Source organism: Capronia coronata (assembly GCF_000585585.1).
Source record: "Capronia coronata CBS 617.96 chromosome Unknown acBCG-supercont1.6, whole genome shotgun sequence".
NCBI classification, from domain to species: domain Eukaryota; kingdom Fungi; phylum Ascomycota; class Eurotiomycetes; order Chaetothyriales; family Herpotrichiellaceae; genus Capronia; species Capronia coronata.
In genome coordinates, this window is record NW_006912898.1 from 1,108,606 (window position 1) to 1,123,911 (window position 15,306).

A 15,306-nucleotide genomic window follows, 5' to 3' on the forward strand; every position below is an offset into this window, starting at 1 on the left:
ATAGCCAGCGAGGAAATGCCGGTAAAGCGAAGCGTTTACCAGACTCGAATAGAAGGATGAAGGACGTATTGTGTAGTGTAGAACGAAAAGAGTGACGAGAAGATCAGAACAGGGCTGGAAGAACGATCGTGTAGTCCGTCAGTCTGGAGAATTGTTAGCAGGTGGAGCGTTAGTTAGGCCTGAGGCGCAGGGAAGCCCTGAGTAGGAGGTACTCTGTAGTGGTAGTACGTAGTAGGGCTCCAGCACGCAACTTGAACCCAGCAAGTGCCCAGTTGTCAGTTACGTGGTGCTCTGCAGTGGCAGTGGAGAGAGCCCGGGAGAAACACGAAAACGCATTCAACTGGGCTGTCACTCAGGTGTCACCGTCACCCTCTTCCGCCGTCCCGTTCGTTGTTTCTGCTGCCCGTGGCACGCTATCCTGACTGGCGGTGCTTTAACCAGAGGCCACCATCCCAGGTAAGGAAAGAGTGCTCGCCTATTACGCACGGCGATCTTCCGGTTACCATTCAGTTGGCCGCTTGACAAGGAGATGCCTGTTAACAGCAACACGCTCCTAGTACTAGTATGTCCTAATGCATTGCTATTTCTGGTCCTTTTGGGAGAAACCCGCTGTCATGGCCGTACCTGCTACTTCTGTACTGTGGAATGTACGGGATAAACCCAGCAGAAATCCCGGCAGCCTGCTACTGAGTACCTAGGTACCTGAACAGACAATCTTCATACCTGAATGTTTCGGGGTTCTGCTGTAAACGATGGTGCAACAGCGACAAGAGCAGTGGTGTTGTCCATAAGAGTGGCCATTTCTCGCTTACAAGTCCCCAGCTGGCAATTTTTCCAAGCGATGTGCCTCTCCCTTCCACACTCGTCCCCGCCGACTACATCATTCCGTATCACTAGCCGATGGCCCCCAGTGAGGGTTGAGGTATTGTCTCACCAGGCGAAAACACGGCCAGTCCAAACTTCTTTTATTGGGGCATACGTCCCGCAAGTCCGGGCACCTGTGGCACGGACACGGCCCAACATATGGTTGGACAACAATTGATCAAGCAAAAGAACGCGTCGTGCAGATTGTGAGGGATGGAGCACGCGAGGTGGTACACTGCACGTCATAATAATGTCTTTTACGGGCACCCTGGCTATGGCTAACCTCCTTATACGTACTGTGTAGACATCATTCTTATAGGTATCCTCCGGGCGTCCACCACTTTGTACTTATAGACATCTCAGACGCTTGGAGATGCTTGCGATGACTTACGAGGACAGGGTAACGCCTCGAGACTTGAGACCTTGACTATTCGCAATGGATCGACCATGTCTGACAAGTCGAACGCAGAATGAATACCTGCTCTAGTATCAATCAAACATGCGCCAGACATGGCTGAAATCTGGGCCACCGTTTAGATTAGGCACCTTAGGTTCCTACCTGACCTGCAAGAATCCTTATACCTTAGGTACCTAGGTAGGTCTTCATGAGGCTTGGGGCACCTGTGGCACCAGCCTCGGGAGCTTTACTAAGCCGCAACTTGGAGGTGATCGTGGTCAACAGGACAATTGTTTGTCCACCGTAGGATATCTAGATACCTCGCATTGAGGTGGATCTTACCGTCGAGAAGTAGGTATCTAAGCAATTATAGAGACAAATAGAAGTGTTGGTGATATAATAATTGTACTCTGTACGCACTCTGTAGTTACCCTAACTACCTACTAGGCCAAACTAGGACACTACTGGAAATGTCACGGCGACCCCAACCACGACATCTTATCTTGCTCCTATACTGGGTTGAACTACCATGGAACTGTTTGTGATATTGAAACCTCCAACAGACTGCCCCGCCGTCTAACGTGTAGACGAATCTCCTTCGGTCTCAGCGTCTACAGAGTCCGTCTTATTCTCCTCTTCCACGTTCACCACCGTTGTTGCCGGTGACATGTAGCACCGCACACGTCAAGTCCCTCATCGCACGTGCTCGTATCCGGGACTTGATCGCCACAAGTCTGCGATTTAGTATTGTACTCTGATCAACAAACTGTTCATCATCTCACTCCACTGTCAACATAAAGATGTCCTCTACAGACTCGATGAGCTCCCAAAGTAGCCTCGAAGCCGACTCGGGGTCACCAACCCGCCATTCTCCTGCCCCTCATTCTGACTTCCATGGTTCAAGAAGACCACCTTTGAATGCCTCATTACATCGTCCTCTGCCGGATCTGCCCCAACAATCCTCCTCATCATCAAGCGGCCAGCAGCTTGCTTCCTTTCAGAACGAACGTCCTCTTCCCATTCCGGCATCTCCTCAGAGCCCCGAACAGCGCAGGCGCAGCATCATTGCTTTGGATCGCAAGAGACGGCTGACCAGTCACACATACGATGAAGGAAGATTGAGATCGAATAGTGGCGGATTCTACGACAGACGGCCAAATTACGATCACGGCTACCGAATGCCTGTGCCATTGTCCCCTTCTGGCCGTCCTCATGCCTCTTCCGACGGGACAAGACCGTTGCCAGAAGTCATAGACTTAACGGGCTCTCCTCCCCCAGCACAGCCTCCGCCCTCTCTAGACGTCAGGCTAGGAAGGCCCTCCTCGGCGACTTCGAGAGGATATGTGGTACCTCGGTGGCAGCCAGACTCCGAAGTCAGCGAATGTCCTATCTGCAAGCGCCCTTTCACCTGGATGTTCAGACGGCATCACTGCAGGAAGTGTGGCAGGGTCGTGTGCAACGACTGCTCTCCACACAGAATTACAATTCCTCGCCAGTTCATAGTGCGCCCGCCGGGATTCGATATCCCCTCATCACCCGACATCGCGGTCACCCAGCGCTCCCATATGGTAGACCTGACCGACGATGACAATGAGGACGACCCATTGCAGGGTTTGTATAGTCCCGGGGAATACACGGGATCACAACTAGATGGTGGAGAGAAAGTGCGCCTCTGCAATCCGTGTGTTCCTGATCCACAGCCTGACCCTCTACCACACTATCCTCATTTTCATAATGAAATTGGTGGCTCTCACGCAGCGCTACCCTGGAGTTCTGAAGCGCGATCAAATCGCGTCCCACCACCTCCAGGTCTGTCGCAATCAGCAGGGGTTTACGATAGAAGCAGCTCATTGTTCCGGCCCTTCAGGGTAAGTGCATATTCGTTCAGCTCACAAACAAAAGTATGTTAACTCTGTTCTTTCTTTGCTTCAGGGCAGTTTCCATCACCCGAGCTCGTTTGCCCAAGACGCCAATGGCCATTCGCATGCTCGAGACAGCGGTTCGTCCTGGTTTGGCTCATACGGTGGGGGAACATCGCCAACCGACCGTCGTTTGCCTGACCCGTCTACTTCAATTGCCAGTCGAGGCTTCCCGGGCTCTTCCAGGGTATGTTCTAGACATTCCAGGAATACTCTCATGTTGACTCGTGCAGGATAACCTACCGCAAGATAGCCGATCATCATTCACCATGACACGTCCTACCTATCCCGACAGTCGCCAGCCTCGGACGGAGCCCCACGGCAATGCCCCCATCGGGTCGCCTCATGCGACTTCAAGCGGTGCCAACGAACGGCCTCGTCGAATGAATCCCGGCGTATTCGATGCTTCTTCCCGCCCTAGACTGGATGAAAGGGACTTTTGTCCTATCTGCCGGCGACCCCTACCGCCCAAGGGACCGAATGGCGACGAGACCGCTCGAGAAGCGCACATCATGGACTGCATTAGTGCTCGAGACCCGTCATATCGTGCCCAGGGCGGTGGAGGAGGAGAGCCATCTCAAGCCAGGATTCACATGCTCCCCTTCACGGCGACGGAAAAGGACTGTGTCGGTCAGGACGGCAGTCCACAAGAATGCTCGATATGCATGGTGGAGTACAATGTGGGTGACGAACTGGCACGGTTGGAGTGTTTGTGCAAGTTTCACAAGCAATGCATTGTCGAGTGGATTGGCCACAAGGCAGAGTGCCCGGTGCACAAGCTGATTACATGATTTCACGATGATGAGGACGAGTTGGGACGATGTATGATTGGTCCTTGGTCTGCGGGCATCTAGGCACTACAGTGTCAGTGCCTGTAACTCGGATTGGACGATGGGATGGATTCACGCAGACACAGACACGTTCAACGAGGCACGAATTGAGGGAAGGAGTTCTGATCTTTCTGACTGCAGAGTACAGACCGAGATTCCCCATTTTACTTTTGAGAGTTAATTATCTACTTGGTGTTTGGTTTAGTCGCTGTCGCTTTTGACATGGCACTCACTATACACGCGTTTGTTGATGTCGACTACTAGTAGGAAGCAGAGAATCAAAATAGGTGCTATCGTTAGGTGGCAGTGTTAGGTACCCGGGCACCTCTATCAGACAGTAGCAGCGCCTAGGGAGCCCCTAGCCCCTAGCCCGCCGAAAGCAGATACACTACTACGGGCATCAAGTAGCGGCACTCACACAAGAACTTGAACTGCGCCCTGCAGCCTGCGCCCACGGCCCCGAATAGTGCCAAGTCCAAGTGCCTCCTTAGGCTCCCTCCTCAAGTCGAGTACCTTAGTCATCCGAATCCCTCAGGCTCCCTGACCGGGTTCCAGGTTCCAGGTTCCCTGCAATACAGAGCCAGTGTTCGCTCTTCGGCGACTGAATGACTGCCACCAACTACCACCCACTGACGGTATTGCTAAACAACTGTCCGGACGAACAAGAAGACCTTGGATCCACGTCAAGACCTAGCAGCGACTGATACACCTCAGACATCACTGTCCTGACGCGCCACAATGCGAGCATCTTCGTTTAGTTGCCTGTTCTGTCGACAAGTAAACTCCATCTCCAACATCCTTTGACCCAGTCGGCGCGCGGACCTCGCAGACGGCGATATCTAAGTACCGCTCTCCCGACGTCCCTTGTCCACCCTCGCGACCATCATGGCCAACACCGAATCCTATAACCACATTGATCCAACCCTGCGGACGTCCTCCTTGAGCAATCCACTTAAACCGCATGATACCCAGCAGTATCAAAACGGCGCGCCTGCTGCCTATTCTCCCATCCAACCGTCACCTAATACTTCCTACCAAAGCATACAAACCCCAAACTATTATCCCAGCAATCAGCCAACACAGGAAAGTCCCGAGGACCTGAGTCCGTCTGGCAACCCAGCCGACCCAAACGACCTGAAGAGGCCGCGCGCCTGTGAAGCATGCCGACAATTGAAGGTCAAGTGTGAGCCTGATGACAACAGTCCGACTGGGTCGTGCAAGAGATGCGCCAAAGCCCACAGACAATGTGTCATCACAGCTCCCAGCAGGAAAAGACAAAAGAAAACGGATAGTCGGGTGGCAGAATTGGAAAAGAAAATCGACGCTTTGACTGCATCGCTGGCTGCTAGAGGCGTGCCTGACGCAGACCTCACAGTCGAACCATCAATGGCACACCAGGCTCAGGCTATGCGCCCTGGGACATATGGAGGTCAATGGCATGGCCCGCCACCACAGGTTGGGCCTCCGTCACCACAAGCCGCCCAACAAGGCGTCAAGAGGAAGATCACAAACGAGTATGATTACTTCGGGGGTGACCTACACAAACCGGCTGAACCAGCGTTCAAACCATCCGCACCTGTGCCGCAGTACCATCCTGTGCAAGCCGGGCCACCAAGACCAACGGGAAACTTCACAGAACTGCCTTCCGCCGACCCTATCGAGCTTGGTCTTGTGGACATCAACACAGCGAGGAAATGCTTTGAACGGTACATGGCCGAGATGTGCGAGCATCTGCCCATGGTGGTCTTTCCGCCTGGAACCAGCGCAGACCAAGTCCGGAAGAACAAGCCTGTCCTGTTCCTAGCCGTGCTTTCTGTGGCATCTGGCACGATCCGGCCAGACCTTCAACCCAGACTCATCAGCGAAATAACCAAAACCCTCGCGGACCGCATTATTAACCGAGGAGAGAAGTCCTTGGAACTGGTGCAGACGCTCCAGGTGACGACGTGTTTCTATCAACCTCCTGAAAAGTACGAAGAGTTAAATTTCAACCAACTCATCCATATTGCCGCCGTCATGGCCCTGGATCTAGGCATGGGCAAACGAACCAAGCCGGGTGGTGGTGGTCCTTGGCGGCCATATCCTGAGAACAAAAGACCATTGACCGATCCCAATAGTGCCGAGACGCGACGATGCTGGCTGGGGTGCTACTTTATGTGTTCGAAGTGAGTATCCCAATCTTTGTCTTGTCCATTGACACTGACATGTAGGTAGTTCCTCCATGTCTCTACGACGGCCATTGTTGATTCGCTGGAGCCCTTACGCCGAAGAATGCATCGAGATACTCAACTCCTCTCCCGATGCGCTCCCTTCAGACCGATGGTTCTGTCATCTTGTCCGGGCTCAGCACATTGCGGAGGAAGTGGGACTGGAGTTCTCTATGGATGATCCTGCTTCCCTTCTCTCCTTGACGGATCCCAAGACACAATACCACCTCAAAGCTTTTGAGCGTCAGCTGGCGGAATGGCACGACACAGCCACCGTGGAAATACTGAAGAAGCCGGTCATACAACATACCGAAGGCATCATCAATCTATACATGCACGAGATTGCCATGCACCATAACCATAATGTCGACGATTTCCGCCCGCCGTTCAATGCAACCCCGATCGAAGGCCCTCCCGACCCCGACAATGTGACGCCGGCTCACATTGAAGCGTTGACTACTTGTATTCATGCCGCACATGCAGCGTTCGACGCATTCTTGACGATGGATATCAGAATGGTTCGAGCTCTGCCCACGCTCTTCTTCGTTAGAAACGCCTACGCCGCGGTGGCTTTGATCAAACTGTACACAGCAGTGTCAGCTAAGGGCTCCAAGTTCGCTTCGATATTCAAGACCAAAGACCTCAAGGTTGAGTATTACCTCGACCGACTCATCGAAGTACTCACCAAGGCGGGCGAAAGTGGTGGTAGTAGGGTGGCCCACAAATTCAGCCTCATCTTCACTATGCTGAAGAGTTGGCATATGAAACGTACAGAGCCTGCCAACAACGGCAGCCACCCTGTTTCAAGGCAACGGACCCCTGCTGGAAGAAGCCACCCACAGTCAGCGTACAGGGTCCTACCTCCCCAGCAGGATCCAGGTGGTTTGGGATGGAATGCACAGAACAGAGCTGCCCTGGATCAAAACGCTCAAGCTCATCAACAACAGCAGCAGCCGCCGAGGAGTGGTCTTCAAATGCTCTCTGATGCTGCAATGGGGCCCGGGCCGCCTCCACAGGCCGTGATGGCCCAACCTCAACAATGGATGCAGCCAATGAACCAACCTCAGATGCTGCCTGGAATTGCAGAAATGGCCATCCACGAGCAAAACATGATGCCTTATGGTATACCCGGCCAGGATCTGGGGCCTATGGATTTCACTTCGGACGAATTGATGGCCTTTGGCTTCGGTGATGAATTCCTGGCTATGAACTTCGGCTTCGAACAAGGCAACTGGCCGATATGAATCTGATCACGCGCAAAACACTTTGGGCCTTGGGATCAAGCCTATCTTCAACCATTGGGGCCGTCCTCGAAGTAACCACGCTCGATTGCGATTGCTTGGGTTGTACTACCGGCAGGCGTACCGCACGATCCTGCTCATGCTTGTATGAAGTACCTTTCACGACTTACGTGTTTTACGGCCGCCAGCAGGCGACCGATTGACCTAATGAGGGTGTTTTACTTGACAGCTTCAACGTTGTTGGCTATGAGCGCCTGCAAGCTATGCAGGATCTTTAATGAATCAGAACGAATTCCGTTCATGCTGTCTCCGGCTGTTCCAGTTTTCTTATTCCCTTGCACGCATTTGTATTTTCTTCAACGTTGAGAAGACTGACCCCATAGGTTGCATTTCGGGATGCAGTGGAACCCATTGTTCCAGTCCTTGTGAAGACAGATGCTGGCTGCTTATATATTCTCATGGAACTGATGTGAGAATCCACGAAAAGCCATCTGCCACCTTTCCAATAGTAGTTGTATCAGTTTCGACTGTTAAGGTTGAACCTTACCCTCAGTCTCTCCGAAGAAACTAAGCCTGTCAAATAAGTATAGCTTCGTTGTGAGGAAACATGCCGACAACAGTATCTGTCCATTGGTCAAATCTAACAAGTGCATCTTCCAATCTCACTTCGCCTTACTTCTCTGTGTCGCCTTTCTTCCTCCTTTTTCGGCCCTATCCATTTCACCCTTCGTTGTGCCGGAAGGCCTCCTGAGCACATCCCAACCACTTACTTCACTACGACCTCACAGGCTAACCCGCGGATATGTACCTAGTATATATATTAAAGTCGCCGAATTTTCTCCCAATAACGCAAAGACCCCCAGCTTGGCCTACCCTGGAAAAGGCCACTGGGCGATTCCTCCCTCGTCCGTCAGTGACACAGTCTTCGAGTTCGAATCCTACTCATGGCAAGTCACTCCACGATTTAAATTCAACCCTGCGAACCCGGGTTAACGCCAACCAGCGAACGAATCCGAATCCCAAAGCGAATCCCGATCCCAAACCCTAACCACGGAAAACCCCTGCGCAATCAGGGTTTCACTTCCCACAACCCCTATATCAAAGGTAAAAACGATGTAGGGCTTGTGGAAAAAGTTTTTGGTTTTTTGGGTTTTCTATCTCTACTTATGTTGTTTTGTTATATTGTGCATTCTATTCCTAGGTGGGCAGGAGATGTGTATGGATTATATATACGTACCTACTTAGTATATCTACATATATTTTATCGCTCTCAGGAACAGATAGATATCAGATTCAGGATTATCTTTGGCAGCCAATGTAATTCCTCTCTACTTCGGCCTTAGCTCCTAACAATTGATTGTTCTCGCGAAAGTCTCCCATCCTTGTCATGCTACAGATCTAAGGTAGTCACTGTATATAGAAGTTTCCCCTGACCTTGGCAGCCTTGCTGGAAGTGGGTCTTTCTTTTAGCTCGATGAACTCTTCAAATCTCAAACAGATCGGTCAAGCAAGACACTTGCTCTAGGTAGCCTTGACCCGGTTGAACTATTCAGCTTGCTGAAATTGCACAGCTGTCCTTCATTCATACACTCCGCATATTACCGACGAGAAGCCGCTGTCACCAAGAGAAGAGAGGCGTGGGACACGCGAGCTTGCTGACGAAGAAAATGCACCGAACAATGGCTCTCCTCCGCTGTATTCAATTACCGAGGGCAAATGCCCGATCGAATCATCTTCCGAAGCTGCTGGTAATGCAGGTAGGCGAAGTCACGGGCGAGTATCACAGGGCAGGGTCACTGACAGCATTGGGATTCTGGACCAGCAGAATTAGAGGTTGAAGGTCAACAGCATAAATCTGCCGGATTTTGCAGAACAACACACAGCATACTGTCCTGAAATCGTTCACTTCGTGTTCTCCTCTGCAAAAGCCCTCCAAGCTCTCACCAACAACTCAAGACAATCGTTGCAAGTTCATGCGAAATTGGAAGCTATCTGATTGGGCTGGAAGCAATCTGCTATGGTCACTCTTCAGACTTCTGAACAAGGAAAGACTCTGTTCTCAGGGAGAGAGTGGAAGTGCTGTTCGTTTGGTTATCGTTGAATCAAGTAAATGTACAACCATCAGCTCGTGTGCAAATTGTCCTCTGACAGACCGGAGACCCTTGACTATCTCAATCAACACCGTGTTAAACCCCTGGCATAACTGAGACTGCGGTTCCGTCATCGAAGTCTTCCTTCATCGTCCGGGGCACACGACAATTTGTCCTCAGCAGGGGTGGGCGATCATGCCTGGACAGAAACGTCTTCAGGAGCTTCCTGATCAGCTGACCCAGTCTTGCCATCGGAACTCTTCGCTTTCTCAGTGGTGTTGCTGTTCGACTCATTTCCGGTTTCGACTGGAACACCTGTGTCTTTCTTCACTGCCGCTCCTTCACCATTCTTGACCGTCACCACTTCCCCATCCTTGATCGTAACCTCTGCACCATCCTCGACGGTGGGAATTGCACTGTTTTTGGAATGAGAGTCATAAACGATTCGCTTTCCTGCCTGTCTACGGGCCTTCCAGTATCGCTTCTTCTTTTCCTTTGCGGCAAACGCACCAGCCTTATTGGTCTGAGCATCCCCAGCAGGAGCATTGTTATCTTTCTCGGAGCTTGTACCGTTCCTGGCTGTCTTGTCGTTGTGCCCTGGGCCCGACGACAGAGCTTCAGGTTTGAAACCAGCTGAAGACAAATAGGTGCTCGCCTGCTCAGGTTCCTTGTGATTGCCGTTCTCAACGGGACTGGTACCAGTGGCATGCGAGGTTCCTGAGTTGCCCTGCTCAGACTTGTCCTGGGGTTTGTATCCACTATGTCCACCGTTCTGATTGTGACGAGCAGCTCGACGATCTCTCTGTGCTTGACCTAGAGCACGTCGAGGTGGAAGTTGACTTTCTCCTCTCATGTAGGCAATGGCACGTACAATGGTATCTTTGGCCTGAAGAATGCTATAGTTAGTCGTGGTATTCCTGCCAGATACGATACGATACTCACGATGTATTCTGCATTCATGAGTTGAACCAGGTTTGTAGTGAGGAGTCCAAGATTTCTGAAGTCTTTCACAGTGATCGTGTCACCTTCATGGACCGGGCCGAGACGAACACTGTTCATCAAGTCACGAATCTCTTTCTCAGTGGAGGTGCTGAATTTCGGGACGTTGTAGGCTCGTTGGTCTGTAGTCTTGGTAGCAGAGTCCGTGGATGGAGTAGAGGTTCCGTTCTGTTGGACATTTGGCTCTGCTTTGGCAGGATGAGCAGAGGTGGTATCGTTGCTGGAAGGGCCAATGCCACTACCTTCATGCTGAGACATAGCTTTCTGGGTATCGCCAGAACTGTTCTGGCCAGAATTGGGAGTAGCTTGGAGAGGAGAGTTTTCAGCCATGATTCAGTGCTGCTAAGGAGGTACAGGTTGAGACTGTCTGAAAATCTGGTATGTTTAGCGTCTGCCAGATATTGTCAAGACTGACAACGAACTTGGTAAGGTGAAGGCAGCAGGGTATGGTGAGTGGGTTAGATGTAGAAGGGCTGCAGTGAGACGAAGGAACGAAAAGAGGAGGGTGAAAGAGAAATGAATTAAAGGTCGCTGTAGACGCGGTTTTCACTTTTGGCTGTGTTCGCGGTAAAAGAACAAAGGAGGCAAGCACACACCCGGGCGAATACAAGTTGAAGCATAGAAAGTCAAGCTGAGAGCTTTCAATGCAAACACCGCAGCGCAGGAACAAACAGCAAAACAACTTGAGAAGGGAATCCTCCTGAAATGCCAATATTGTTCCCAGCGAACTGTATTCGAGTCGAATTATGCGACAATCTGCCAGTATCGACATTCTTTATGCTAGTCATGATGCGTAGCCTCATCTCGCCTTCACCTTGTATAAGCAAAGATTCTCTGCGTATGCCAGCAAGCGCAGGCAACAGGATCCCAGTAGGTCTTGTCATCATTCCATCCAACGTGCATTGTGCATAGAAAGGTGCAGTATCGCCCTGCGAAATACCTTCACAGCTCAGCAGTCTTCACCTTCTCCAAATGTTCCCAATTCTACTGCAAATTTACACAACACTGCAGTGGTAAAGGTGTACCGAGGCCGTGAGGTTGACTAGCCGCGATGAAGACAAGGGGGTTCTACGAGAGAAGATTACGGTACTAGCTGTGGTAGGAACAAGATTGAACTCGGCACACTTGCCATCGGAGAATAATGTCCGCTTGAAAGTTGTCGGACGCTGTTGTGCGAAAGGTGGGGCTCATGATGCGGGCGTTGAGGCTGGTCTGCAGTATTCATAAGAACTGTCTGGGTCGAACAAGTATTGTTTGGCCCTTTCCTCCTTTGCGTGGCTGCCGCTATTCTTGAGTTCCTAAACATTGTTGCCTGCACTACTCCCAAATCATGGCCGGCCTTCTCAAGAAACCGTTCAAGCTCGCGCTGATCCAACTGGCATCAGGTAAGTGGTGAGTGCTGCTGCTCGGACTTTACATCAGAACATGCTAACGCACCCGCAGGTGGTGACAAAGCTGCCAATCTAGCCCATGCAAGATCCAAAGTGGTCGAAGCAGCGAAAGCTGGCGCCTCCATGATCGTTCTCCCCGAATGCTTTAACTCTCCATATGGTTGTCAATATTTCCCCAAATACGCCGAGACCATTCTTCCTTCGCCTCCTTCGAAAGAGAAGTCGCCCTCGTGGCATATGCTATCCTCCGTTGCGGCAGAGACGAAGACATATCTGGTTGGTGGCAGCATACCGGAATACGTACCGGAGACAAAAGAATACTTCAACACTTCGTTGGTCTTTGGACCCTCGGGCAAGCTTCTGGCAACCCATCGCAAGGTGCACCTGTTCGACATCGACATTCCTGGGAAGATCAAGTTCAAAGAAAGTGATGTACTATCACCAGGGAACAAAGTGACAATAATCGATCTGCCAGATTACGGTAAGATTGGCCTCGCGATATGCTACGACGTTCGCTTCCCGGAACTCGCCATGATTGCAGCAAGGAAAGATGCTTTCATGTTCGTCTATCCCGGAGCCTTCAATACCACCACCGGACCCATGCATTGGTCTTTGCAAGCTCGCGCAAGAGCGATGGATAATCAGATCTTTGTAGCCATGTGCAGCCCGGCCAGGGACATGGAGGCATCGTACCACGCCTATGGACACTCCATGGTGGTCAACCCGAATGCCGAGGTTCTGACGGAAGCGGAGGAGCATGAAGATATTGTCTATGCCGAGATTGACGGCTCAAAGATCGAAGAGACGAGGAAAGGCATTCCAATCTACACTCAAAGGAGGTTCGACGTCTATCCCGACGTCAGCACAGGAAAGGTGCGATTCGAGGATGAAAGCAGTGGAGTTCAGTCGTAGTCCGTGGCAGAAACGCCTTGAAAACCGGGCTTCTGTTGTGTGGCAGACTTGCCCCATTTGTTCCCTGCAATTGGGAAGCTACATAAGCCAGGTCGATTGCCCAGCACCGGGTAACCTTGTGGTTAAAATCACTGAGACAACACCACCACTTCAATACGAGTGTGCAAGCACTTCGCTCTTCCAAGTTGGGGTCGTTCAGATCGTCTTCTACGAATGTTTATGTAAGCAATGTAGTCGGGTATAGCCACGTGACACAAAATCTTGGCACCGATACCCATTTTGAGACTAGCCCACACGATACAGAAAGTTCGGCCCAACTGCGCCCAAATTCCTGTCGATTTCAATCCGCAGACGACCTTTCTCTCACCACGTCCATCAACCTACCGGTTTCCTACTCCTGTGTCTATTTGACTATCCATCCATGTAGGTCGCCAAACTTCTCCTTGAAGAGCAGATCTATCCGCTTTTCGCGCGTCTCCTTCCTGCACCAGCCGCAAACTCAGTGCTAACAAACCGGGTACGATCGCAGAACCGTCAAAATGGTCAAAGACAACCCCAAGACGCAGCCAAAGAAGACGACGGCTCCCAAGAAGTCGCGCTCTGCCATCTCCGACGTCGTCGCCCGCGAATACACCATCCACCTTCACAAGCGAGTATGTCGTCCCTGAGCTCAGACTCTGTGTCCAAAAGAGTCTATTCTCTTGCTACCCCCCCCACAATGATCACCATACAAGAAGAGGTGGAATGAAAAAGAAGAAGCAGAAGAAGCAAAAAGAATCAGTTTTATGAAGTCCACCCGAATGGCTTGCCCGTTGAGACAGAAAGAGAGAGAAAAGTCAATTCGTTGAACGACGAATTCCCTCGTTTCGTTTGTATGAACATCAAGCATTTTGGACGGAAGACTGATTTTTACACCTCTACACATAAAGGTCCATGGCGTCAGCTTCAAGAAGCGAGCCCCTCGCGCGATCAAGGAGATCCGCAAATTCGCCACGTTGGCTATGGTACGTGTCTCCCTTTCCATTCCAATCCCTGTCATGGTAGCCTTGCTGGGCCCTGTCTCGCCCCTTTCCGTTCGACAACTAACCAATCTGTCTTCGGTGTTGTAGGGAACCCGCGATGTCCGTCTCGACCCGCAGTTGAACAAGAAGGTGTGGGAATCCGGCATCAAGGGCGTGCCGTTCCGTCTGCGCGTGCGCATCAGCCGTAAGCGTAACGACGAGGAAGGCGCCACGGAGAAGCTGTACAGCTACGTCCAGGCCGTCAACGTCAAGGAGAAGGAGGCCAAGGGCCTGCAGACCGTCGTTGTTGAGGACTCGTAGACCACAAACTTCGAATTCGAATGTCAGGCCTGGCAGTATCGAGCGGGGCCTCTGCATGTTCTGAGGTCCAGGGGAATGCACGGGAGAGGAGATGACATTCTTCGTTCGACAAATGGTGGAACCCAAGAAAACGGGTGGAGTTGGAGTCTTCTCCAGGGGTATTCTGCTGTTGAGTCCGGCGCATGGGGCTCAGGTTATGAGTTGCAGTGGGCGGAAGCTCGGGGGAAGGAGACTGACAGACTGCCCCCTGAGGTGGGAGGATAGCCTCTCCTTCGATCCTAGAAATCAAGGCCAACTTGTCCTGCGAACCGAGCAATGTTCTGTTGGGCCGGTGACGCAGCAGACATTCGCATCGTTGTCGGCGTGGACGGGGTATCTTCGTCCACGAGGAGGCATCAAAAATGAACAAAAGAATTCATGACCACATACATCCCGACCGGAATGTTCTTCATATATCTGCGCCCTTTCCACATCTTTCCATACAAGTATCCTTGCATTACATCTGCGTCATCTACTCAGGCGGCCGATTTCTTTCCATCTCTCGACTGCAAGTGATCAGATTGCCCATTGTTGCGTAGCCGATCAACACATGACATGAACGAGATACTGGTAGAGACAGCACGAAAATGGCAATGGTTCCATTCGTAGCAATTGATCAAATAGAACATCTATCAACACGAGCGCTCATTCACGAATGTTCACTCGTTCCGGGCATTTATCTTTCTCTGCATGACTGATTGTTTTATTCTGGAGAGGCCCAGAAGAAACCCAGAGAAGCCTCAGCTTCAACTTCTTTGTCAGTACCCTCGCAATGTAGTTTCGAATCCAGAAGAGCAGATCGAAATGGCAATCAGGCTGTCCGGACAACTACCTACCTGAGATACTTACCTAGGTAGTATTCCTGTGGGAGTCTCAGTATATTGAATACCCAAGGCCAGAGAAGGAGGATATCAAACCTACTAGTCATGTTCCGACATGAACATAAATCAAGCTTGATATTGATGTTGATATTGATGTTGATATTACGGGTCAATGATTAAGTACTCCTGACCCTGGCAGCCCTTCAAGTTCATCATGCTCTGCTCATGCTCATTATTACTACTCTGCCATAATCCCCTCCGTATTCCCTTTCCC

The 15,306-nt window shown here is 51.2% G+C and overlaps 5 protein-coding genes across 5 annotated transcripts; 4 read left to right on the forward strand and 1 right to left on the reverse strand.

Annotated features, from left to right (window-relative positions):
- Positions 1–2,826: 2,826 nt before the first annotated feature.
- A1O1_07065 (uncharacterized protein) lies at positions 2,827–3,971 on the forward strand (the record flags this gene model as incomplete). Its single annotated transcript, XM_007727938.1, has 3 exons — positions 2,827–3,129; positions 3,194–3,367; positions 3,414–3,971. 3 exons carry the CDS (start codon positions 2,827–2,829, stop codon positions 3,969–3,971), a joined length of 1,035 nt encoding a protein of 344 aa, XP_007726128.1.
- Positions 3,972–4,895: 924 nt separating this feature from the next.
- Positions 4,896–7,461, forward strand: A1O1_07066 (uncharacterized protein; the record flags this gene model as incomplete). The annotated part of the gene is made up of 2 exons (XM_007727939.1): positions 4,896–6,175; positions 6,225–7,461. The coding sequence occupies 2 exons, from the start codon at positions 4,896–4,898 to the stop codon at positions 7,459–7,461; spliced, it is 2,517 nt and encodes an 838-aa protein (XP_007726129.1).
- A 2,280-nt stretch (positions 7,462–9,741) lies between these two features.
- On the reverse strand, positions 9,742–10,877 carry A1O1_07067 (uncharacterized protein; the record flags this gene model as incomplete). The annotated part of the gene is made up of 2 exons (XM_007727940.1): positions 9,742–10,434; positions 10,491–10,877. The coding sequence occupies 2 exons, from the start codon at positions 10,875–10,877 to the stop codon at positions 9,742–9,744; spliced, it is 1,080 nt and encodes a 359-aa protein (XP_007726130.1).
- Positions 10,878–11,877: 1,000 nt separating this feature from the next.
- A1O1_07068 (nitrilase) lies at positions 11,878–12,850 on the forward strand (the record flags this gene model as incomplete). Its single annotated transcript, XM_007727941.1, has 2 exons — positions 11,878–11,932; positions 11,991–12,850. The coding sequence occupies 2 exons, from the start codon at positions 11,878–11,880 to the stop codon at positions 12,848–12,850; spliced, it is 915 nt and encodes a 304-aa protein (XP_007726131.1).
- Positions 12,851–13,389: 539 nt separating this feature from the next.
- On the forward strand, positions 13,390–14,172 carry A1O1_07069 (50S ribosomal protein L31e; the record flags this gene model as incomplete). The annotated part of the gene is made up of 3 exons (XM_007727942.1): positions 13,390–13,503; positions 13,780–13,854; positions 13,960–14,172. The coding sequence occupies 3 exons, from the start codon at positions 13,390–13,392 to the stop codon at positions 14,170–14,172; spliced, it is 402 nt and encodes a 133-aa protein (XP_007726132.1).
- Positions 14,173–15,306: the final 1,134 nt, after the last annotated feature.